A 25,519-nucleotide genomic window follows, 5' to 3' on the forward strand; every position below is an offset into this window, starting at 1 on the left:
TTGTTGTGTGACCATCAATGAGTACACTTACACAAACCTAGATGGTACAGCCTACCAGACAACTGGCTAAATGATATAGCCTATTGCTCGTAGGCTAGGAACCTGTACAGCATGCTACCATACTGAATACTGTAGACAGCTGTAACACAATGTGAAGTATTTGTGTATTTAAATATAGCAAAAGTACAGTAAAAATACAGCATTACAATCTTATGGAACCACCATTGTATATGCAGTCTGTATACACAGTATTATGCAGTGCATGACTGTATTTTCTTACTAGAAATTCTGTGCTTCTGACAGGACTGACCAACATTAGATTCCACCCCTACAAATGCAAACAGAGAGCTTTCCTCTTCAGAGTTCTCACAATTCAGCCAGTCTTATCCTGGAATTCAGGTTGATGTTTCAAGCTGATGTTTTATCTCTAAAGAGATAATTACAAGTGAATGCCAATATTTATTTGTACTGATTCCAAGTAAGAATTTTCCTGTCTTTTCTTCTCTTTATTAAAATTTTTTTCATTTAGTATTTTCTACTTTAATATAATCTGCTAATAAAATAAATACTGTATTGTACCTGTATTACTATGGCCAACAAACAGGGACACAGATTTTTTTTTTTTTTTTTTTTTGAGACTTTGAGACGGAGTCTCGCTTTGTCACCCAGGCTGGAGTGCAGTGGCACGATCTCGGCTCACTGCAAGCTCTGCCTCCCGGGTTCACGCCATTCTCCTGCCTCAGCCTCCAAGTAGCTGGGACTACAGGCGCGCACCACTACGCCCGGCTAATTTTTTGTATTTTTAGTAGAGATGGGGTTTCACCGTGTTAGCCAGGATGGTCTCGATCTCCTGACCTCGTGATCCGCCCGCCTCGGCCTCCCAAAGTGCTGGGATTACAGGCGTGAGCCACCGCGCCCGGCAGGGACACAGATTTTAATAACTATTATTTATGACAAAGAGTTTCCCTTACCTGGCTAAGAATTTTCATCCCTGAGTGCAACAGCTTCTTTGCAGCTTTATAATAAATGGTCTCTGGTTTATTGTAAATCATGGCATTAGTACACATTAGTTTGAAGTTATCCTGCAGAAAGAATATTAAGGGAGAAAATGAATTAATGCAAAACAAACTACCCCACACCCCCAGGTTAAAACCATACAGGTCCTCTAAAAATTTAAAAAGCAACAACATCCCTTTCTTTCACTATTTACTAAACAATACTAACAGCAATTTATTAAGTTTTAAGACTCACCAACAAAACAAATACTGCTAAATGTATTTAAATACGTTATATTATTTCCCAAATTCTTAAATATTTTATAGTACCTGCATATAAACTGAGATCCCAGAATGAAACTTTTAAATGGGTTTCTTCAGTATAATCTTACTGCACATAAAAAAAAATGTGAAGAAAATACTTCTATTTCATATGTAATGATCTTAGCTGAGTAGTTCATGTAATTAAAAAAAATATTACTCCTAGCTTTAAAGCAAACATCTTAAATTTCCATTTAGGAATTGAACATTTTATTTCAGATCTTGACTGAAAACGGAGCAGTCCTAAATTATCGCAGTATTTCCTGCCAAATTCACATTAACTGAGCAAAAAATGTTAAAACATTTACACTATTTTTATGTGTTTGGATACTATCATAAACTAAACATAATTTGCAGAATGTTGCAAAACCACGCCAATGTGAAATAAACCATACAACCTCAAGGAGTTAAAACATGTAACTGGAGTAGCCAAATTACCAAAACTGTCTTTTTGGCTTAAATTTCAAAGTCTGCGTATGTGCTGGAGAACTTGACCCCACTGCATGCTTTCATGGTTAAGTAATTGTTACATCTATTGCGATTCATTATGCCAAGGCCTTACTAAGTTAAAAGAAAAACCGAAGAAAACAGAATCTGCCCCCTACAAATTTCTCTAAAAAACAAAAACATTCAAATTCCACTATTTAATAGCAATGACAGGTTAGAACACTTAAATAGCACAAAAATAAGTAGACTGAGTTCTATGTAAAAGTATGTAAGACTGATTGAAGGGTCGCAATAAATTTGGTATTAAAGTGGATGAAGTATATGTGGATCTTCAGTTTGGGCCATGACTCTATCAACAGTTAGGACTCTGCCAGATCTTGGATCTCTAAGCATCTGAGGAAAGCTATGGGACCATCCTTAAGCGCACACACACACACAGTTGAACACAAAAGTCTTCATGTAATTTTACTAGGTTCTTGGTCCCTCTAAAGGCTCATCATGGTACCCAAAGGACCCTAGATTAAAGACATTTGTTACAGATATTTGGAAAAGCTTCCATTCTGTTAAGAATTACTAGGCCGGGCATAGTGGCTCACCCTTATAATTCTAGCACTTCGGGAGGCTGAGGCAGGTGGACTGCTTGAGTCCAGGAGTTTGAGACCGGTCAGGGCAACACCATGAAACCCTGTCTCTACTAAAAATACAAAAAAATTAGCTGAGTGTGGTGGCACACGCCTGTAGTCCCAACTACTCGGGAGGCTGAGGCACAAGAATTGCTTTAACCCTGAAGGTGGAGGTTGCAGTGAGCCAAGATCATGCCACTGCACTCCAGCCTGAGCAAGAGTGAGACTCGGTCTCAAAAACAAAACAAAACAAAACAAAACTACATACGTATTTGGGGGCATGGGACGCAAGTGAAGTGAGACACTAGACTACTACATATACTCAAACTAAGTGACCATTTGGCCTATAATTGGCCAGATAATGGGCCTATGAACTGGCAAGAGTACTGAACTGTTCTAATGAGCACAGGACTGATCTATCAAGGCAATTTGTAGATTCCTTAAATCTTAACACAATGTGCTGGTCTTTACTGAACTGTGTGTGACGGCACTGGTCATTCAAAAAGCTATGTCTTCCTGCACACTTTTCATACACACACACACACACACACACACATTTTATTTCAACCACCAAACGAACTGAATAAATATTACTTTAGGCTGTTGAGCTTTCCCTAGAAAAAAGTGGCAATGTAGAAATTCTAAAGAGCTAAGATACCAATTCCTTTCAATTATGATAAACCCTAACCTGCTTAAAAACACTCTGGGGATACACTTCTACTCTTCTTACTATAAGAGAAAGATCAGAGAAAATCATTCACAAAAAGAAAAAAACCAAAAAGCTGTGAAATTCTTTTCCATCAAGCAATGGTAAGGTCAGAAATAAGCGGAAATAAACAGTTTTAGCCTAATTTTCACCAGATAAAAAGTTGGGAAAAGTTTCCATTTCTCTAAATAAGAGAGAATGTAATTCAGGTTCTTTGGAGAAAATGGAACATTACCTATAAACTCAATAGTAAAGGGCACTAAACACTGGTATTCTTCATAAATCTCTGCTTATCAATATGTGGAGGAAAAAACGGACTAGGTAAAGAAATTATCTTTTTTTTTTTTTAAATAGATGGAGTCTCGCTCTGTCGCAAGCTCTGCCTCCTGGGTTCACACCATTCTCCTGCCTCAGCCTCCCAAGTAGCTGGGACGACAGGTGCCCCCCACCACCATCAGCCAATTTTTTTGTACTTTCAGTAGAGACAGGGTTTCCACTGTGTTAGCCAGGATGGTCTTGATCTCTTGATCTCCTGACCTCGTGATTCACCCGCCTCAGCCTCCCAAAAGTGCTGGGATTACAGTCGTGAGCCACTGTGCCCAGCTGTAAAGACACTATCTTATTTTATTTTTAGGATAATAACTAATTAGGGTAACCAATTAGCATCTAACCCCTAGGTCAGGTGAGCACTACCATGGTTATGCAAAAAAAGTAGAGATAAAACAGATATTATCTAAACCAATTAAGTTTGTGGCTGTTGAATACATAGTAAATTTTAATATACATGGTTCCTTTCCCTGAAATCAACACACACCAGGACACTCCCCCAAATGGGAAAAACCTCATCTATAACAGATATATATATATTATCTTAGAAGCTTTCAGGTCCTTGTAAATTTTCTATTCTCTTCTTAAAGCTGAAGAAAATATGCTCAACAAATATAGCCAAAATGAACTCAAGAAAGCAATTAACTTTCATCAAATTAGAAAATGTAATTAAACTTCTCTTTAGTATTTCTGGACAAGCCAATTTATCCTTTACTTTAGAGTATATGTGATATGGTTTGGCTCTGTGTCCTCACCCCAATCTCATGTTGAATTGTAATCCCCAATGTTGGGGGAGGGACCTGGTGGGAGGTGATTTGATCATGGAGACAGATTTTCCCATTGCTGTTCTCATGATAGTGAGTTCTCACAAGATCTGGTTGTTTGAAAGTGTGTAGCGACAGGTTCCAAGATGGCCAAACAGGAACAGCTCCAGTCTACAGCTCCTAGTGTGAGCGATGCAGAAGACGGGTGATTTCTGCATTTCCAACTGAGGTACTGGGTTCATCTCACTGGGGCTTGTTGGACAGTGGGTGCAGCCACGGAGAGTGAGCTGAAGCAGGGCAGGGCATCGCTTTACTCCGGAAGCATAAGGGGTCGGGGGATTCCCTTTCCTAGCCAAGGGAAGCCATGACAGACAGTACCTGGAATATCAGGACACTCCCACCCTAATACTGTGCTTTTCCAATGGTCTTAGCAAACAGCACACCAGGAGATTATATCTCGCGCCTGGCTCGGAGGGTCCCATGCCCATGAAGCCTCATTCACTGCCAGCACAGCAGTCTGAGATCGAACTGCAAGGCGGCAGCGAGGCTGGGGGAGGGGCACCCACCATTGCTGAGGCTTGAGTAGGTAAACAAAGCAGCCAGGAACCTCGAACTGGGTGGGTCCCACCGCAGCTCAAGGAGGCCTGACTGCTTCTGTAGACTCCACCTCTGGGGGCAGGGCACAGCTGAACAAAAGGCAGCAGAAACTTCCGCAGACTTAAACGTCCCTGTCTGACAGCTTTGAAGAGAGTAGTGGTTCTCCCAGCACGGAGTTTGAGATCTGAGAATGGACAGACTGCCTCAAGTGGGTCCCTGACCGCCGAGTAGCCTAACTGGCAGGCACCTCCCAGTAGGGGCCGACTGACACCTCATACAGCCGGGTGCCCCTTTGAGACGAAGTTTCAGAGGAAGGATCAGGCAGCCACATTTGCCGTTCTGCAATATTTGCTGTTCTGCAGCCTCCGCTGGTGATACCTAGACAAACAGGGTCTGGAGTGGACCTCCAGCAAACTCCAACACACCTGCAGCTGAGGGTCCTGACTGTTAGAAGGGAAACTAACAAACAGAAAGGACATCCACACAAAACCCCTTCTGTACGTCACCATCATCAAAGACCAAAGGTAGATAAAACCACAAAGATGGGAAAAAAACAGAGCAGAAAAGCTGAAAATTCTAAAAATCAGAGCGCCTCTCCCCCTCCAAAGGAACGCAGCTCCTCACTAGCAACAGAACAAAGCTGGTAGGAGAATGACTTTGACGAGCTGAGAGAAGAAAGCTTCAGACAATCAGTAATAACAAACTTCTCTGAGCTAAAGAAGGATGTTCAAATCCATCACAAAGAAGCTAAAAACCTTGAAAAAAGATTAGACAAATGGCTAACTAGAATAAACAGAGCAGAGAAGACCTTAACTGACCTGATGGAGCTGAAAACCATGGCACCAGAATTACGTGACGCATGCACAAGCGTCATTTGAATTTGGCTCAGTAGCCAAATTCAATCAAGTGGAAGAAAGGGTATCAGTGACTAAAGATTGAATGAATGAAATGAAGCAAGAAGAGAAGCTTAAGAGTAAAAAGAGCGAAAAGAAATGAACAAAACCTCCAAGAAATATGGGACTATGTGAAAATATCAAATCTATGTCTGACTGGTATACCTGAAAGTGATGGGGGAGAATGGAACCAAGCTGGAAAACACTCTTCAGGATATTATCCAGGAGAACTTCCCCAACCTAGCAAGGCAGACCAATATTCAAATTCAGGAAATACAGAGAAACACCACAAAGATACTCCTTGAGAAGAGCAACTCCAAGACAAATAATTGTCAGATTCACCAAAGTTGAAATGAAGGAAAAAATGTTAAGGGCAGACAGAGAGAAAGGTCGGGTTACCCACAAAGGGAAGCCCATCAGACTAACAGCAGATCTCCTGGCAGAAACTCTACAAGCCAGAGAGAATGGGGGCCAATATTTCTTAAAGAAAACAATTTTCAACCCAGAAATTCATATTCAGCCAAACTAAGCTTCATAAGTGAAGGAGAAATAAAATCTTTTACAGACAAACAAATGCTGAGAGATTCTGTCACCACCAGGCCTGCCGTACAAGAGCTCCTGAAGGAAGCATTAAACACAGAAAGGAATAACCAGTACCAGCCACTGCAAAAACACACCAAATTGTAAAGACCATCAATGCTAAGAAGAAACTGCAACAACTACTGAGCAAAATAACCAGCTAACATCATAATGACAGGATCAAATTCACACATAACAATATTAACCTTAAATGTAAACGGGCTAAACGCTCCAATTAAAAGACACAGACTGGCAAATTGGATACAGAGTCAAGACCCATCAGTTTGCTGTATTCAGGAGACCCATCTCACGTGCAGAGACACACATACGCTCAAAATAAAGGCATGGAGATGTACCAAGCAAATGGAAAACAAAAAAAAGCAGGGGATGCAATTCTCATCTCTGATAAAACAGACTTTAAACCAACAAAAATGAAAACAAATGAAGAAGGCCACTACATAATGGTAAAGGGATCAATTCAACAAGAAGAGTTAACTATACTAAATATATATGCAACCAATACAGGAGCACCCAGATTCATAAAGAAAGTCCTTAAGAGACCTACAAAGAGACTTAGACTCCCACACAATAATAATGGGAGACTTTAACACCCTAATGTCAACATCAGATGGATAAACAAGACAGAAAGTTAAAAAGGATGTCCAGGAATTAAAATCAGCTCTGCACCAAGCGGACCTAATAGACATCTACAGAACTTGCCACCCTAAATCAACAGAATACACATTCTTCTCAGCACCACATTGCACTTATTCCAAAATTGACCACATAGTTGGAAGTAAAGCACTCCTCAGCAAACGTAAAATAACAGAAATTATAACAAACTGTCTCTCAGACCACAGTGCAATCAAACTGGAACTCAGGATTAAGAAACTCACTTGCCTTTCTGGCAGTGACGACCTACCCACACGAGAACATGCCTCTCGCAAAGGATCTCCTTCATCCCTCCCCAAAAGAGAAGAGGAAACACAAGAAGAAACGCCTGGTGCAGAGCCCCAATTCCTACTTCATGGATGTGAAATGCCCAGGATGCTATAAAATCACCATGGTCTTCAGCCATGCACAAACGGTAGTTTTGTGTGTTGGCTGCTCCACTGTCCTTTGCCAGCCTACAGGAGGAAAAGCAAGGCTTACAGAAGGATGTTCCTTTAGGAAGAAGCAGCACTAAAAGCACTCTGAATCAAGATGAGTGGGAAACCATCTCAATAAACACATTTTGGATTAAAAAAAAAAAAAAAAAGAAAAGAAACTCACTAAAAACCGCTCAACTACATGGAAACTGAACAACCTGCTCCTGAATGACTACTGAGTACATAACGAAATGAAGGCAGAAATAAAGATGTTCTTTGAAACCAATGAGAACAAAGACACAACATACCAGAATCTCTGGGACACATTTAAAGCAGTGTGTAGAGGGAAATTTACAGCACTAAATGCCCACAAGAGAAAGCAGGAAAGATCTAAAATTGACACCCTAACATCACAATAAAAAAAACTAGAGAAGCAAGAGCAAACACATTCCAAAGCTAGCAGAAGGCAAGAAATAACTAAGATCAGAGCAGAACTGAAAGAGATAGAGATACAAAAACCCTTCAAAAAAATCAACGAATCCAGAGCTGATTTTTTGAAATGATCAACAAAATTGATAGACCGTTAGCAAGACTAAGAAAGAAGAAAAGAGAGAAGAATCAAATAGACGCAGTAAAAAATGATAAAGGGGATATCACCACCAATCCCACAGAAATACAAACTACCATCAGAGAATACTAAAACACCTCTATGCAAATAAACTAGAAAATCTAGAAGAAATGGATAAATTCCTGGACACACACACACCCTCCCAAGACTAAACCAGGAAGAAGCTGAATCCCTGAATAGACTAATAACAGGCTCTGAAATTGAGGCAATAATAGCCTACCAACCAAAAAAAGTCCAGGACCAGACGGATTCACAGCCAAATTCTACCAGAGGTACCAAAAGAAATGGTACCAGTCCTTCTGAAACTATTGCAATCAATAGAAAAAGAGGGAATCCTCCCTAACTCATTTTATGAGGCCAGCATCACCCTGATACCAAAGCCTGGTAGAGACATAACAAAAAAAGAGAATTTTAGACCAATATCCCTGATGAACACTGATGCAAAAATCCTCAAGAAAATACTGGCAAACCAAATCTAGCAGCACATCAAAAAGCTTATCCATCACGATCAAGTTGGCTTCATCCCTGGGATGCAAGGCTGGTTCAACATATGCAAATCAATAAACGTAATCCATCATATAAACAGAACCAAAGACAAAAACCACATGATTATCTCAAAAGATGCAGAAAAGGCCTTTGACAAGATTCAACAGCCTTCATGCTAAAAACTCTCAATAAACTAGGTATTGATGGGACGTATCTCAAAATAATAAAAGCTATTTATGACAAACCCACAGCCAATATCACACTGAATAAGCAAAAACTGGAAGCATTCCCTTTGAAAACTGGCACAAGACAAGGAGACCCTCTCTCACCACTCCTATTCAACATAGTGTTGGAAGTTGTGGCCAGGGCAATCAGGCAGGAGAAAGAAACAAAGGGTATTCAATTAGGAAAAGGGGAAGTCAAATTGTCCCTGTTTGCAGATGACATGATTGTATATTTAGAAAACCCCATTGTCTCAACCCAAAATCTCCTTAGGCTGATAAGCAACTTCAGCAAAGTCTCAGGATACAAAATCAATGTGCAAAAATCACAAGAATTCCTATACACCAATAAGAGACAAACAGAGAGCCAAATCATGAGTGAACTCCCATTCACAACTGCTTCAAAGAGAATAAAATACCAAGAAATCCAACTTACAAGGGATGTGAAGGACCTCTTCAAGGAGAACTACAAACCACTGCTCAACGAAATAAAAGAGGACACAAACAAATGGAAGAACATTCCATGCTCACGGATAGGAATAATCAGTATCGTGAAAACGGCCATACTGCCCAAGGTAATTTACGGATTCAACGCCATCCCCATCAAGCTACCAATGACTTTCTTCACAGAATTGGAAAAAACTACTTTAAAGTTCATATGGAACTAAAAAAGAGCCCATATTGCCAAGACAATCCTAAGCCAAAAGAACAAAGCTGAAGGCATCATGCTACCTGACTTCAAACTACACTACAAGGCTACAGTAACCAAAACAGCACGGTACTGGTACCAAAACATGAGATACAGACCAATGGAACAGAAGAGAGCCCTCAGAAATAATACCACACATCTACAACCATTTGATCTTTGACAAACCTGACAAAAACAAGAAATGGGGAAAGGATTCCCTATTTAATAAATGGTGCTGGGAAAATTGGCTAGCCATATGTAGAAAGCTGAAACTGGATTCCTTCCTTACACCTTATACAAAAATTAATTCAAGATGGATTAAAGACTTAAATGTGAGACCTAAAACCATAAAAACCCTAGAAGAAAACCTAGGCAATACCATTCAGGACACAGGCATGGGCAAGGACTTCATGACTAAAACAACAGAAGCAATGGTAACAAAAGCCAAAATTGACAAACGGGATCTAATGAAACTAAAAAGTTTCTGCACAGCAAAAGAAATTACCATCATAGTCAACAGGCAACCTACAGAATGGGGGAAAATCTACTCATCTGACAAAGGGCTAATATCCAGAATCTACAAAGAACTCAAACAAACTTACAAGAAAAAGTCAAACAACCCCATTAAAAAATGTGTGAAGGATATGAACAGACACTTCTCAAAAGAAGACATTTATGCAGCCAACAGACACATGAAAAAATGCTCATTATCACTGGCCATCAGAGAAATGCAAATCAAAACCACAATGAGATACCATCTCACACCAGTTAGAATGGCGATCATTAAAAAGTCAGGAAACAACAGGTGCTGGAGAGGATGTGGAGAAATACGAACACTTTTACACTGTTAGTGGGACTGTAAACTAGTTCAACCATTGTGGAAGACAGTGTGGTGATTCCTTAAGGATCTAGAACTAGAAATACTATTTGATACAGTCATCCCATTACTGGGTATATACCCCCAGGATTATAAATCATTCTGCTATAAAGACACGTGCACATGTATGTTTACTGCGGCACTATTCACAATAGCAAAGACTTGGAACCAACCCAAATGTCCATCAATGACAGACTGGATTAAGAAAATGTGGCACACACATACCATGGAATACTATGCAGTCATAAAAAACGATGAGTTCACGTCCTTTGTAGGGACATGGATGAAGCTGGAAACCATCATTCTTAGTAAACTAACACAGGAACAGAAAACCAGACACCGCATGTTCTCCCTCAGAGGTGGGAAGTGAACAATGAAAACACCTGGACACAGGGTGGGGAACATCACACACTGGGGCTTGTTGTGGGGTCAGGGGAGGGGGGAGGGATGGCATTAGGAGATATACCTAATGTAAATGACGAGTTAATGGGTGCAGCACATCAACATGGCACACGTATATATATGTAACAAACCTGCATGTTGTGCACATATACCCTAGAACTTAAATTAAAACAAACAAAAAAAAACAACTTAATTAAAAAAATGTAAACCATCTTAAAAAAAAAAAAAAAGTAAGTTTGTAGCACTTCTCCCTTCACTCTCTCCTGCTGCCATGTGAAGATGTGCTTGCTTCCCCTTCATGTTCCACTACAACTGTAAGTTTCCATGGGCCTCTCCAGCCACGTCTCCTGTACAGCCTGTGGAACTGTGAGTCAATTAAAGCTCTTTTCTTCATAAATTACCCACTCTCAGGCAGTTCTTTATAGCAGTGAAAGAATGGATTAATATAATATGCATACCTTATATGTCTAGAAATAGAAAAAACCCTCAACTTTCATTAAAATATTAATTTTACTTGTATTGATCTAAAGCTAAAAATTTCACTCTAAGGTTGGAAAAAATATACTGTGGAACACATATCAAACTCAAAATTTCACTAAAGACAAAAATAATTATGAATGAAAGGTATCAGATGACCTATTTCATCTGGTTTTCCATCACCAAGCTCATAAAAAGTTTTCTGAAGCAAAAAAAACACAGAGATATTGGATCTTAAAATAAACTTAATTCTTTGCAAAATAAAAGGTCAATGAGAAAGATTCTGAATATCAGATATGCAGATTTCTACCAAGATTTTGTGTATATAGGACTGAAGAATTACCTTTAGTTCTTCTATGGACTGATAGTCATTGTTCTTGATCTTTTCTTTCATGGTACTAAAATCCATTGGGTGTTTAATAATCATGGAGTAGCCAGGAGCAATAAAATCAGTCACGGGAAATGAAAAGAAAGCACTTGGATCTTTTCTGTGAAGATATGCAAAAGACAATGTTATATTTTATTCTATTACAAACAAATCTAACGGTTTAGGAGCATAAGTCAGAGGAAACCCTTCAGATGCAGAAAGAATTTGTAATATGTTAACATATTTTTAACTGAAAACTGAAGAAATGATTTTAAAGTCTATTAACTATTTAATAACAAGTAAGTTTTACATACTAGCTGTACCCTCAGGATGGAGATTTCTTTCTTATAAAATACAAAGCCTCATTAATTAACAGCTCCACCTATATAGGAAAAAATGAAGCAAAATAAACCTCAACTAACTGACCAATGTTTTAACCTTTGGGAGATCAGCACTGCATATTTTTAATTAACCAAAGGGGAAAAGGCTGAAATAGTAACTATTAACATACATCTACAATCCTCCATATTAACTTCTAATAGGCTTGCATTTCTGGTCCATGTATGTCTACTTTCTCCATCAATGGATATAACTTCTATCATGCATATGTGGGGTATGCTAAAAAAAACCGACATTAAAAAGCTCCTCTTTATATCTCCATATGTGTGCCAAAACAAGACTAGACCAAAAAAACCCCAAAATCAGAAACCCAAATTTGAAAACTGGTGCTCTTCATCACAGATTCTCAACACTGGCTGTACATTAGAATCACACAGGAGCTTTAAAAAAATTCCAATGCAGGGAAGAAGCGGGAGGAAGACTCAGCTTAGACCCACTGTATCAGAAGCTCTTGGGGAAAAAGAGTAGGGTCCAGGCAGTGATATTTCCACGGGTGAGTATTGGCATTGGGATTTGAGTATTTGGCATTTGTATTTCCAGTAATGTCAGGTTGAGAATGAGTGCTTTATATGATTAAATCATTATGCTGATTTTTTTTTTTCCTTCTGGAAATCTGGCATACCAAGAGTTTTCTTACTCCACAGAGTAACAGTAAAAATATGGTTTAAAAAATAACAACAACTTTAAAAACATATTTACCATGTTGCTAGTCCAAGTGGCAGGCACTTGACATATTTTATATCTAATCCTCACAAAAGCCATCAAAGTGGTGGTATCCTCCACCACTGGAGGATACTGAGGTTCAGTGAGGTTGAAATTATTTATCCTAAGCCATGCATTAAATAAAAGAGTTGAAATCTGATTCAGGTCTATGTGAATCTGCCTTTGTTTTTCAGAGTAGGGTGCCTAAGCAATGAGACTGAAAAATGACAACAAGCAAAAATACCCAGTCAGGACCTATACATCAAAATGTGCACCGTCCACAGGAGTTACCGTAACGGCAGCATTCATCTCTGGGTGGACTCCTGAAGCTACCCTTTGGAGGAAATTATCTAACTCCTAGGTCAATCATTTTAATACAGAGCCCCATCTAGTTTTGACCAAAAATGCTATTATCAAACTTGATGAACTAGTTTTTTTTTTTTTTTTTTAACCAGGCTTAGCTCCTGGTAAGGATAAGGAATCATCCAATCACTAAAACTAATCAAAAACAGTGTGGCTCTGGGTTCTAATTCCCAAAATGTTTTTAACAATGCTAACGACTTTAGACTAAGAAATACTTTCTGAAGTGTTTTCTTTTCATTAAGATTTTGTTTCTAATTGACATATAATAATTGCACATATTTAGAGGGTACAGTATGACGTTTCGACACATATATACTGACATACATATATACAAGGATACTTCAGTATCACTGTGTAATGATCAAATCAGGGTAATTAGCATATTTATCACCCTAAACACTTGTTATTTCTTTGGGATAAGAACATTCAAAATCCTTTCTTTTAGCTATTCTGATGTATATAATAAATGGTTGTGGACTGCTGTCACCTTACTGTGCAACAGAACACCAGAGCTTATTCCTCCTATCTAACTGTAATTCTGTACCTGCTGACCACCTCTACCTTTCCCTCGCCTCTGGTAAACACTGTTCTACTCTCTACTTGTATGAAATCAACTTTTTAAGATCCCACATGAATGAGATGATGTCATATTTGTGCCCTCACCATATTTTCTGTCTTCACATCAGATTGGTAATGTGCTGACGTTGTAACAAAGTTTGAGGGTGGTATATCTCACGAAGGAACATGAAAACCCAATCATTTCACTTATGAACTACAAAAGGATGCACAGTATTTGTTCTTCTGTGTTTGGCTTATTTCATTTAACATGATGTCCTCTAGGTTCATTCATGTTGTTACAAATGATAGTATTTCATTCTTTTTAATGGTGGAATTAATATTCCATTGTGTATACATACCACATTTTAAAAAATGCATTCATCCATTGATGGGCACTTAAACTGATTCCATCTTGGCTACGATGAATAGCACTGCAATTAACATGAGAGTACGGGTATTTCCTGGACATATTGATTTCATTTCCTTTGGATATATACCTAGTAGATGAACTGCTGGATCATATGGCAGTTCTATTTTTAATTTTTTGAGGAACCTCCATACTGTTGTCCATAATAGCGATACTAATTTACATTCCCACCACCAATATATACAATTTCCCTTTCTCTACCACATTCTTGCCAGCTTTTCTTTTTTTGTCTTTTGATAACAGGCATTCTAATTGGGGTGAGGTGGTATCTCACGGTGATTTTGACTTGCATTTCTCTGATTATTAGTGATGGTGAGCATTTTTTCATATACCTATTGGCCATTTGAATGTCTTCTTTTAATTAAGTCATTTCTTTTAAGGTGACATCATTAACTTACATTCTGGTCTTATGTTGCAAGAAAAACTGTAAGGCAGTCATGACATTTACAGTCACACCTTGTAAACTGCAATGGAATACCCAATACCTACTCACTCCCTTTGGACAAGTAGTGAAGTAATGAATGAGTTATTTAAATATAAAGACTACAGATGTAATTTTTCTCAAACACCAAAAAAGAAGAGAAACCAGTAAGTTCTTTTTTTTTTTTTTTTTTAAGAAAAGGTCTCATTCTGCTGCCCAGGCTGGAGTGCAATGGTGCTATCACAGCTCACTGCAGCCTCAACCTCTTGGGCTCAAGTGATCCTTCCACCTCAGTCTCTGGAGCAGCTGGGACTACAGGTGTGTGCAACCACACTAGGATTTTAATTTTTTTGTAGAGATGGGGTCTCACTATGTTGTCCAGGCTGGTCTTAAACTCTTGGCCTCAAGTGATCCTCCCACTTCAGCCTCCCAAAAAGTGTTGGGATTACAGGTGTGAGCTACTATACTCGGCTAACTTCTGATCTTAACTGCAAACCTAAACAGGCATTGAATACAGATTACATTAGAGAAAAATTATTTACAATGTGTTCTGGGTTGACTTAAGTTCAATACAATGAAAGAAAGTCCACTGTAAAAATGTATGCTCTACAACCATAAACCCTTTGCAAATAATGTAAATATCTTTGAGTAAAGAGAGGTATCAAAATAAATATTTATTTTTATTTATTTATTTATTTTATTATTTTACTTTTTTGAGGTGGAGTCTTGCTCTGTCACTCAGGCTGAAGTGCAGTGGCACAATCTCAGCTCACTGCAAGCTCCACCTCCCAGGTTCACACCATTCTCCTGCCTCAGTCTCCCAAATAGCTGGGACTATAGGCGCCCGCCACCATGCTCGGCAAATCTTTTTGTATTTTTGAGTAGAAATGGGGTTTCACCGTATTAGCCAGGATGGTCTCCATCTCCTGACCTCGTGATCCGCCCACCTTGGCCTCCCAAAGTGCTGGGATTACAGGCGTGAGCCACAGCACCCGTCCCAAAATAAATGTTTTATAAAGACTGAGTTATTCTTTTCCCTTTTAAGAACTCAACATTGGCTTAATCTAGGCACTGAAATTTTAAAAACAAATTTCTGCTTTTAAAAGAAGGCCATAATTCCTATTCATGGTGTTTTATTTTTTGTCCCATACTTAATAACTGTTAAACATTCATGGCATGATAAGCATTGTACAAATACACAGAAGGTATTTCTATCTATTAGCAAAGTGGAAATAGCTGTATTGTTTATTCCTGGCTTAAAGTTTTAACATCAGAAATTACTTTAGAGACAGAAATTTGTCATTAAAAGTATTATGTAACACTCTTCAAGTTGCCAGGGAAACAAACCAAATAAAGAATATCTAAAAGTTAGCCTCTTGGAGTACTTCTGCTGCCAGGCAAAATATTTATCATTCACTAAAATCAAGTACGTTTGGAGTTAGGCACAATGTGGTTTGGATGCGACACATTTACCATTTTAATTTCTATGTTATAAAAATATTGGAAAAACACTTACCTCTGCAATTGTCTCATCAGTTGATTCAAAGCTTCTTGAAGGGGCGTCTGTTCTACTTCTAGAGCAAAGAAGAAGGGAAAAGGGTGTTTTAAAAAGGAGCATTCTAGAGAGTATTATTTACTAGATCATTTTCTATTTAATAATAGCCATTATTAAATACCTCATACAGAAATTCCATTTATCTTAAAAATATATTGAAGTTTTGAGAGTATCAATCCAAAATTGAAGCTAATTTAAAGCTCTTATGCAGTTTGAGAGAAAAAACTTAAAAATTCAATTACAAAGCTCCAACTTAGGAGCTAAAACCCCACTATTTTCCTGAGCTATAATAATTGCAGCATCCTCATTCAGGATAGTTAATTCAGAGTTATTCCAACCTTCTTGTTTGGCTAAAGAGCTTGTGAGAGGCTTCTCAGGGGGCAAGTCTAATCTCACAGGGGCGTGACACTGGAGGTCTTTTTCTGCCTCATTCTCCACCCGGTCTCGATCTCGCTTCTTTTTATCCTCCTAAATGGAACAAAGGGAGATAATTTAGAAATATTTCAGAACCAGTATCTTTAAATACACAAATCATTTTAAGGGGTAAAAAGACATCATTGCAAAGAAAATATTCTTAATAATGAGCTCAATGTATTTTACAGCCATCTACTGGAAAAGGAGAGAATAATATGTTCACAAAGGAAAAAAAAAGGGCGTCTCTATGCCAGAAATAACCAGTTAGAAAAACAATACTATCCAAAAAAGCAACATAGTGTGTATAGAAATAAATCTAATAAAAGATACCCAAAACCTTTTGGGAAAAACTGAAACATTATTGAACGTATTGAAGGTCACAGCAGAAGGCCTGAATAAAGGAGATATACTATGTTCATGAATTGAAAGAGTCAGTCCTCTCTCAAGTTATCAATACATTCGATGTAATGCCAATTGAAATTTAAAAACAAAAATTTTCATGGAATTCGACATGCCAATTACATTAATTTACCTTGAAGAGTGAACGATTAAGAACACAATAGTTTTGAAACAGGTCAGAGTAAGATGATATGTCTTACCAGATATTATTTGTGTAATGTGATAATAAGACAATGTGGGTCTGACAGACAAATAAACCAACAGAAGAGATCAGAGTACAGAAACAGACCCATGTACATAGAATAATCTTAGTATATCACAGAGGTGACATTATAAGTCAATGACAAAAGGGTGGTACTGAGACAACTGGTTACCTGAAAAGAGAAAATAGAATTTGAGTTCTACTTCATGCCATACACAAAAGTGAATTCCAGATAAAGACTTAAATGTACAAAGCAAAGCTTCAGAACTTCAGATGAAAGTAAAGCATCTTTAAGACCCAAGAATAGAAAAAGACTTTCTTAAATAAGATATAAAAAGAATAAATTTTTGGCCAGGCACAGTGGCTCAAGCCTGTAATCCCAGCACTTTGGGAGGCCATGGCGGGCGGATCATGAGGTCAGGAGAGCGAGACCATCCTAGCTAACATGGTGAAATTCCGTCTCTACTAAAAATACAAAAAAAAATTAGCCGGTGTGGTGGCAGGCGCCTGTAGTCCCAGCTACTCGGGAGGCTGAGGCAGGAGAATGGCGTGAACCCAGGGGGCGGAGCTTGCAGTGAGCTGAGATCGCACCACTGCACTCCAGCCTGGGCGAGAGTGCAAGACTCCATCTCAAAAAAAAAAAAAAAAAAAAAAGAATACAGTTTTAAGGAAAAACTTGATACATCTGATATTAAGTTGATAAATTTCGGTATCTCAACAAAATCCATGAACCAAGTTAAAAATCTAACGATAGACTGAAATAAAGTACTTGAAACACAACTTATAAAACATTAAGAAAGATTCTGTAAAGAGTATCTATAAATCTATGCAAAAAGGCAAAAAATCCAAAAAGGAAACAGATAAGCGATGTTACAGGTAACTCACAGAATAAGAAACGTGAAATGTTGAGAACATGAGAACTAGCTCAAGCTCCCTGGAACTTGGGTAATTATAGACTTAAAAACTAGAGTTATTTCACCTCTCTTTGGCAACATTTAAAATGTCTGAAATGTCAAGTTTTGATAAAAATGTAGAGAAATGGGATTTTCATACCTTGCAATTGGGTGAATAGGAACAATCCTTAGCAGAGCAATTAGCAATATCTATCAAAGCTAGCAAAGCCTTTATCCTACTTCTCAACTGCTACTGTCTGTGCATATACCAGAGAAATTTCCTGTCGTATGGTCTACATGGAGACTTGGTACAAGATTACTGTAGCATTGTTTAAAATAGTAAAAAAATAGGAATAATCCAATGCCTATTAAAAGGAAAATGGATTAATAAATTGTGTCGTATTTACATAACAGGTAAAATAAATGAGCTAAAATGATATTGTATCAACATGGATAACGTTCAGAAATAATGTCTGGAGAAAAAGTTGCAGAACAATTATCTGTTACGAGGTAAGTATAAAAATGTGTAAGCATACACTGTTTACAGATTTATACAGAACTTGTAATTATAAAAACATGCATGTGATATACACCAAATTCAGTAGAGTGGTTCTCTCTATTAGAAGGAAAGAGAGAAATGGGACTCTGAAAGGGTATAAGGGACGCTTCATCTCTGTCTGCCCTCTTCTTTCCTTAGAGGAAAAAAATACATATATATACATACATGTATGCATTTTTAAAATTTAAATTTTGAAGTAAAATTGTCCAACAATGCCCATTTTATGCTCATCAAAATCAAGATTCTCAACAGGATCTTATGGACTCAAAAAGCTATTTTCTTGGCCTATACCCTATTTTTTATTTCTAGTATCCAGAGCAGCGGTTCTCAAGGCATGGTCCCCAGACTGTCAGCATCAGGATGATTTAAGATTTGGCAAGAAACAAAAATTCTGAGGTCCCCTTGTGGTTTACAAGCTTTAGTGTGCATTAGAATCACCTGAAGGTCTCATTAAAAACACAGATGGCTGGGTCTTGTCCCTAGAATTACTGATCTGCAGGTATGGGGTAGAGACTGAGAATTTGTACTTTCTAACAAGTTTCCAGGCCATGTGGGTGTTGCTGGTATCGGGACCACACTTTGAGAATCAATGATCTAGATCTTTGCACTCTATTTTCAGAATCCAAAGCACCTAATACAGAATATATGGTTGTTTTAAAAGCTCCAGAGAGCAGTGTTATAAAATGAACTCATGCTTGATCCTAGTCACCACTGTTAGTTGCTTAATGTATTTTCACCACCTCACAACATATTCTGTTGCAGTAATTCTTAACTTTGAAAATTTTAAATCCTTCGTCCAGAGACACTGGTATGGATCTTTGGTAGACTGGCAAGTTTAGAATACCCGTTCTACAGAATAACAGCCACAGAGACACAGATTCCTTCCTATTAAATATGACCCATGAAGAAAGGACAGCTTGAGAGGCAGTATGCACTCTCCCAGGTAGAAAAAACTCGTACAGTGTCACTGCCAAGAGTCTAGAACTGGGGCCAGCAAACTTCTTGGTAAACGACCAAACTGGGCCAAGTGCAGTGGCTCATGCCTGTAACCCCAGCGCTTTGGGAGGCTGAGGCAGGTGTACCACTTGAGGCCAGGAGTTTGAGACCAGACTGGCCAACATGGAGAAATTCCATCTCTACTAAAAATACAAAAATCAGCTGTGGGTCGTGGTGCATGCCTGTAATCCCAGCTACTTGGGAGGCTGAGGCAGGAGAATTGCTTGAACCCACGAGGCAGAGGTTGCAGTGAGCTGAGAACGCACCACTGCACTCCAGCCTGGGCGACAGAACAAGACTCTGTCTCAAAAACAAAACAAAAACCAAAAATAGCCAAACTGTAAATATTTAGGCTTTGTGGCCCATAAGGTCTGTCACAACTACTAAACTCTGCTTTATAGTATGTTGTAGCATGAAAACCACCACAGATAATATGTAAATGAATTAATTTGGTTGTGTTTCAATAAAAATTTATTTACTAAAACTGTTGGCCAGCTTGCTAACCTATGCTCTAGGAGTCCAGCTTCATCCTTAAAACACTCTGTTGGCTGGATGTGGTGGCTCACCCATCATCCTAGAACTTTGGGAGGCCAAGGCGGGTGGATCACTTGAGCTCAGGATTTGAGGCCAGCCTAGGCAACAAAGCAAAATCCCATCTCTACAAAAGATACAAAACTGTGCACCTGTAGTCCCAGCTACTTTGGGAGGTTGAGATGGGAGGATGGCTTGAGCCCCAGGAGGTGGAGGTTGCAGTAAGCCAAGATTGCACCACTGCACCCTAGCCTGGACAACAGAGCCAGATCTTGTCTCAAAAAAAAGAACTAAAAGAATAAAGTAAAAAACCACTGTGACCTTAGGCAATTCATTTACTCTCATCAGACCTCTTTATCACACGCAAGATGGAGATTTAACTGTTATTATTTATCTTACAGAGTTAAAGAGATGGTCAATTACGAACTAGCCAAGTGGAAAAAGTACCAACGGAGGGTATAATGTTTCTGAACTACCCCAACTAGTATCTTTACCTAGTTATCCTTTATATAAAGTAACTACTTTATTATTCAGTAAAGTAAGAAGTCTTCGGGGCTAGGGAGTCCAAAAGAAAAAAGAATATAAAAACATACGCTTGGAAACTACCCTAAACTGAATAGAGATATTGTAGCATGCTATTTCCAGACTGAGAATCTGGAGATCTAGTTTCTAGTTCACCAGCATATGACTTTTAACAAGGTACCCCACTGTTTTAGACTCAGTTTCCCATCTGTACAACACAAGGCTTTGATCTCTACAGGTCTCTCTCCACCTAAAATTCTGATTCCAACCTTCGCATTTTCTTCTTCATAATTCAGAGTACGCTGTAGAATCCTGTTGTCAATGTCACTTATTAAAGGAATACAGTTATGTAAAACCATAAGTTAACATAGTTCTGGTTAATAGTAAATTCTGTTAATTACACAGAGAAAACTAAGCAAAAATATTAGTGCCATGTAACTTCAGGTAGTTAAGGAAGAAGAGTTTACAGTTAGTTTATAAAGTGGGTTTAAATTCTGGCCTCATCACTAGTAGGTGGCAAAGCTATGATATCATGGATAAACTATGCAATTAGCTATGGCATCATGGATAAACTATGTAATTTTTTGGAGTCTAATTTTCTAATCTTTAAAATAGACAAAACAATACATACCTCACAGGGCTATTTTAAGGATTAAAGTTTGTGAAGTTTTAGCACATTACTTAGCACATGATGGACATTCATTCAATAAATGAGGCTTTACTGCGTGGCTATATAGTGAAAGAGAAAATACATACAACCCTACTCTTACAGAGCTCAGAATGGAACAGCAGAGATGTTCATTAAATAACTCATTTAAAAAAATAAACATGTTTATAACAGCAGAGATGCACATTAAACAACTCATTAAAAAAAAAAAAATGTTTACAACTAATTGATCACAACCAGCTATAGATTTCTTTGTTCCTTCCCCATTCCCACTGCTTCACTTGACTAGTCTTAAAAACAACAACAAAACAGATTTCAAGGACAGAATAACTTTTGGGTGAAAATAATTTAGACTGGAAAAGTGTGGGAAGGTTTCCATGAGGAAGTAACATCTGAGCTGAGATCTGAAGGAGAAAGAATCTAGCCAGGTTGGGGGTGGAGGTGGGTGTGTGGGAACAGCATTCCAGGCAGAGGAAATATCTTGTGTGCATGAAGATTTGGGGCAGGAGAAAGGAAGAGGGGCTATTTCCATAACTACAAACACATTTACTCACTTCTGACTAGATTCTAATTTGCCCACAACTTGATGGTAAGTTATTAATCTATGAGTAATGCTTTTAAAACAAATCTTTGCTCAGATTATTAGGATTTAACACTCACCAAACCACATTATTCACTCAACAAATGACATCTGCCTGTTCTACTGGAGCTTCCTCTGGACATAGGGCCTTGTCTTATTCAGCTCCATACCTGCAAGCTCAGCAATGCCTAACACATAATACTTGCTAAGTATTTGCAGAAGTAATCAATCATAGGAGACAGCATGAAATAGGAACACAAAAACATGCAAATTAACAGCTGAAGTCCTTAGTAATAAGTACTCTCCTTCAGGTTGGTTACTTTTGGAGGATATATACACATACATATATTCAAATGATGTTCCAATATGCAAAACAATGTACAGGACCCTTTTAACAGCTGATTTTGGAATCCAGTGAAAAATGTTTCATTACCTTGCAGCTGCACATCACTTTTGGCCCTAGGCTAAAAACAGCATTTGCTACACAGGTTAGCCATTACCTCTATGATGCTTTCCCCTAGCTGCCCACGGCAGAATGAGGCATACCTTTCCCTGGACTCCTGAAACACGTTAGTCAAACCTCCCTTAGGATTTACCAGGCCGTGAGGTTTATTTATACTTTCATGTCTGATTTCTGAGTCCAACTTTGAGCTCCTATAGGATATTATTTATTTATCTATCTTAATCACTGCAGCCTAGTACAATCTGGCCAGATAATAGGTGTTAGGTAAATATTTGTTGAATAAAGAAACAGATAAACAGCCTTCTATCAGAGGAGCAATGCTACTCAAAGGCCCCTTTTCTGAGTTCTTCCTTCCTTGGAGAGGTCTTTTGGGGTTGAGATAACTACCTCAGGAGGGAGACACACAGACCAATGCTGAGAAAGGGGAAGGGTTTTCTGCCAAGCCAGATAAGCTACAGCAGCCCAGAGATCCCAGGTGTGACAGATGGCACAAGTCAATGAACTGTGTTTTGCCAGAATTCTCATTTTGCTTAATATGATTAGTCACTGCTCCTCTCTAGTTAAAAGCTACCTCATACTCTGTGACTCAGTTAAATCAGCAATACGAGATACTAACAGCACCTACCTCACAGAATTATTTCTAAGGATCAAAATAGTAAATATACACAAAGAATTTAGAATAGTGTCTGGCAGACAGTAAACACTCGAACGTTAGTTATGAGTCTGTCTCCACTGTTGGACTTAGTATAGTGCTTTAATAAAATAGGTATTTACTGGAATTTACTGTAATTTTCATTAAAGTTTTACTTAATTTTAGCTTTATAACATCCTATATGTGTTAATGCATCCTATATGTGTTAATGCTTTTGAGTAAAAAAATTTCCTTAATGACTACTATCTTTCTCATTTTATTCTGGTAACATCCCTAAGCAATGTGACTGGTCTAACCTCTTTCAGCAACTAAACCTGAAGTTGACCTACAAAGCTGTTAAGACATCATTCGGGTTAGGATTATGTTCTTCAGAACAGCAAGAGAGTTTCAATAAAGGAATTGAGACCACTCGTCTGAGCTATTTCAATAAAAAGCTTTCTATGCAAGTCTCTTTACAGTTTCTAATCTCTCCATTCAATATTTGTTAGATACTGTTACCAGATTTATGTTACTAAGGCTCAGCTTTTATCATTCTTCCACTCAAATTTTTTGACTAACTACATACTGAAACTCAAACTCCTTACTCGGCCATCTCAGCTGCCTTTCAGATCTTACCCTACCCCCCTCCCCCACGCATTCTGTGTTTAAAAAGAGATCTACTTTATGTCCCCTATACACATCTCCTTCTTGCCCATTTTCGAGCTAATCCTCTAACAACAGTTCCATAATCCTGTTTGGTGTGTGGTTTTCCTGACCTCCATGTCTCTACCCAGTGGCCTATCATTCTATTCAGGGATCATCTAAAGTCAGCATACAAATAAAAACTGAGTTGTCAGATCACCTTGGAAAATACCTGAAGTAGTCCATAAAGTACAATACTCATGACTTACAATCTTAGAATACTTCTACTGAACTACCATAAAAAGAGCCATTTCTCTCAGGGCATATAGCTGACCCCACATTAACTGAACATATAGTGTTACATCACTGTATTTTGATTTCTAAAGCCCAACTCAAATGCTGCTTCCTGAGCAAAGTTTCTGTGATTTCCCCCAGATCCATGTACTCTCAGGAGCCGCAGAACTAGAACCCTGCCTCTGTTAGGGCACTGACTTTATTTCCCCATGTGCTGTGGGCAGAGGTTGGTGCCCACTTTAACAACTCTTTTAGATTAAAGACTTCTTAAGGGCAGAATTTGAGTTACTGTTCTGGCACTACCTGTGTGACCTTGGTAAAGTTACTTAATCTCCCTGAGCCTCAATTTTCTCATTTATAAAAGAGAAGATAATATGATCGAGTAATTCTATTTGTGGGTGTGTATCCAAAAGAATTGAAAGTAGGGGTCTTAAAGAGAACTTTGTACAATTCATGTTCCTAGCAGCATTATTCATAACAGCCAAAAGGTGGAAGCAAACCATATGTTCACTGACTGATGAATAAATAAAATGTGGTATATCCATACAATGGAGTAGCATTTAGTCTTAGAAGGGAAGGACATTCCAACACTTGCTACAACAGATAAACAGAAGGGAAGGACATTCCAACACTTGCTACAACAGATAAACCTTGAGGACATTGTGCTAAATGATACAGGCCAGCTACAAAAAGACAAATACTGTATCATTCCACTTATATGAGCAGTCAAACTCGACAGAAGGTGGAATGGTGGTCGCCAAAGTCTGAGGAGAGGGAGAAAGGAAAATGGGGAGTTGTTAATGGGTATGAAAAAGTTCTGGAAAACAGTTGCACAAAAATGTAAATACACTTAACACTACTGAACTGCACACTTAAAAATAATTAAAATAGTAATTTTTATGCTATGTATATTGTACCACAATACGACAAAACAGAGCGATAACACCAGTTTCACAGGATTACAGGAGGGAGTATAGTAGGATGATGTACATAAAGCGCTCAGCACAGAACCTAGCATGTACTACATGCCTGATAAGTAGCAGTTGTTATCTGTAAAATGTATGTGTAATTTTTTTGTGTTACAATCATAATGGGTGTGTATATGGTTACTTCCTCTAATGTAATTTTAGAAATACATCTGTAATTTTTATAAATCATTTTATCAAGTTAACGGCCACACAGAATTTTACCTATTGCATCTTAGTTTTACTTAACTATCGTCTTGAGTATGTATGACTAGATTAGACGGCATGAGCATTTTTTATGAGCCGTTATTTTTTACATAACATGGGAAAATATAAGACTGAACATTTAGGAAAGGAAAATTAATGTTTTAAGAGTCATGCCAGCAGGCAAATTCTTTGCCAACTGCTCAGCATCAGAACATTTAAGGAATAAGAAAATTCATCACTTTCATAGGTGTGGTGTCTGGTGGAAATCAAAGCACGCTGTACCCCTAATGCTTTGGTTGGCATTAAATACCACTGCTGTACAGGGAGAAATACTGCTGATCCTACCTGTTGGGGCATTTTAAAGTAATATAGTTAGGGCCTTCCTATTCAAAACAAGAAATTCAGTTAACTAAGGCACCTTTGAAAAATTATAAGGCTTTGTGTTGTGTGTGTGTGTGTGTGTGTGTGCGCGCGCACACACACTTCCCCCTTTATCTTATTTTCCTAAGTAACTGATTCCTAATTTTTAGCAAGGTACAATACCCCCCCCCCATTCACTCCCCACAACTAAAATGCCAAACATGGTAGCTCACACTTGTAATCTTAGCACTTTAGGGAGGTTGAGGTGAAAGGATCACCTGAC

At 38.3% G+C, this 25,519-nt stretch overlaps 2 protein-coding genes and 1 non-coding gene across 4 annotated transcripts in view; 1 reads left to right on the forward strand and 2 right to left on the reverse strand.

Moving 5' to 3' along the window:
- BRD7 (bromodomain containing 7) overlaps positions 1-25,519 on the reverse strand; it is a 55,311-nt gene that overhangs the window by 24,648 nt on the left and 5,144 nt on the right. For both annotated transcript variants that reach the window (XM_007992833.3, XM_007992837.3), the window contains exons 3-6: positions 16,250-16,379; positions 15,873-15,930; positions 11,463-11,607; positions 972-1,082 (exon numbers count right to left, since the gene is read on the reverse strand). In XM_007992833.3, coding sequence (XP_007991024.1) covers positions 972-1,082; positions 11,463-11,607; positions 15,873-15,930; positions 16,250-16,379 — 444 coding nt within the window. The remainder of the gene's footprint in view (positions 1-971; positions 1,083-11,462; positions 11,608-15,872; positions 15,931-16,249; positions 16,380-25,519) is intronic.
- LOC119627701 (small ribosomal subunit protein eS27-like) lies at positions 5,815-7,519 on the forward strand. The gene has a single exon (XM_073015364.1). The coding sequence runs from the start codon at positions 7,187-7,189 to the stop codon at positions 7,436-7,438; it is 252 nt and encodes an 83-aa protein (XP_072871465.1). The 5' UTR covers positions 5,815-7,186; the 3' UTR covers positions 7,439-7,519.
- On the reverse strand, positions 13,631-13,734 carry LOC119627778 (small nucleolar RNA U13). Its single transcript, XR_005244010.1, has one exon. It is a non-coding gene; the product is annotated as a small nucleolar RNA U13 (small nucleolar RNA).

This window comes from Chlorocebus sabaeus, chromosome 5 (assembly GCF_047675955.1).
Source record: "Chlorocebus sabaeus isolate Y175 chromosome 5, mChlSab1.0.hap1, whole genome shotgun sequence".
In the NCBI taxonomy this organism is placed as follows: Eukaryota; Metazoa; Chordata; class Mammalia; order Primates; family Cercopithecidae; genus Chlorocebus; species Chlorocebus sabaeus.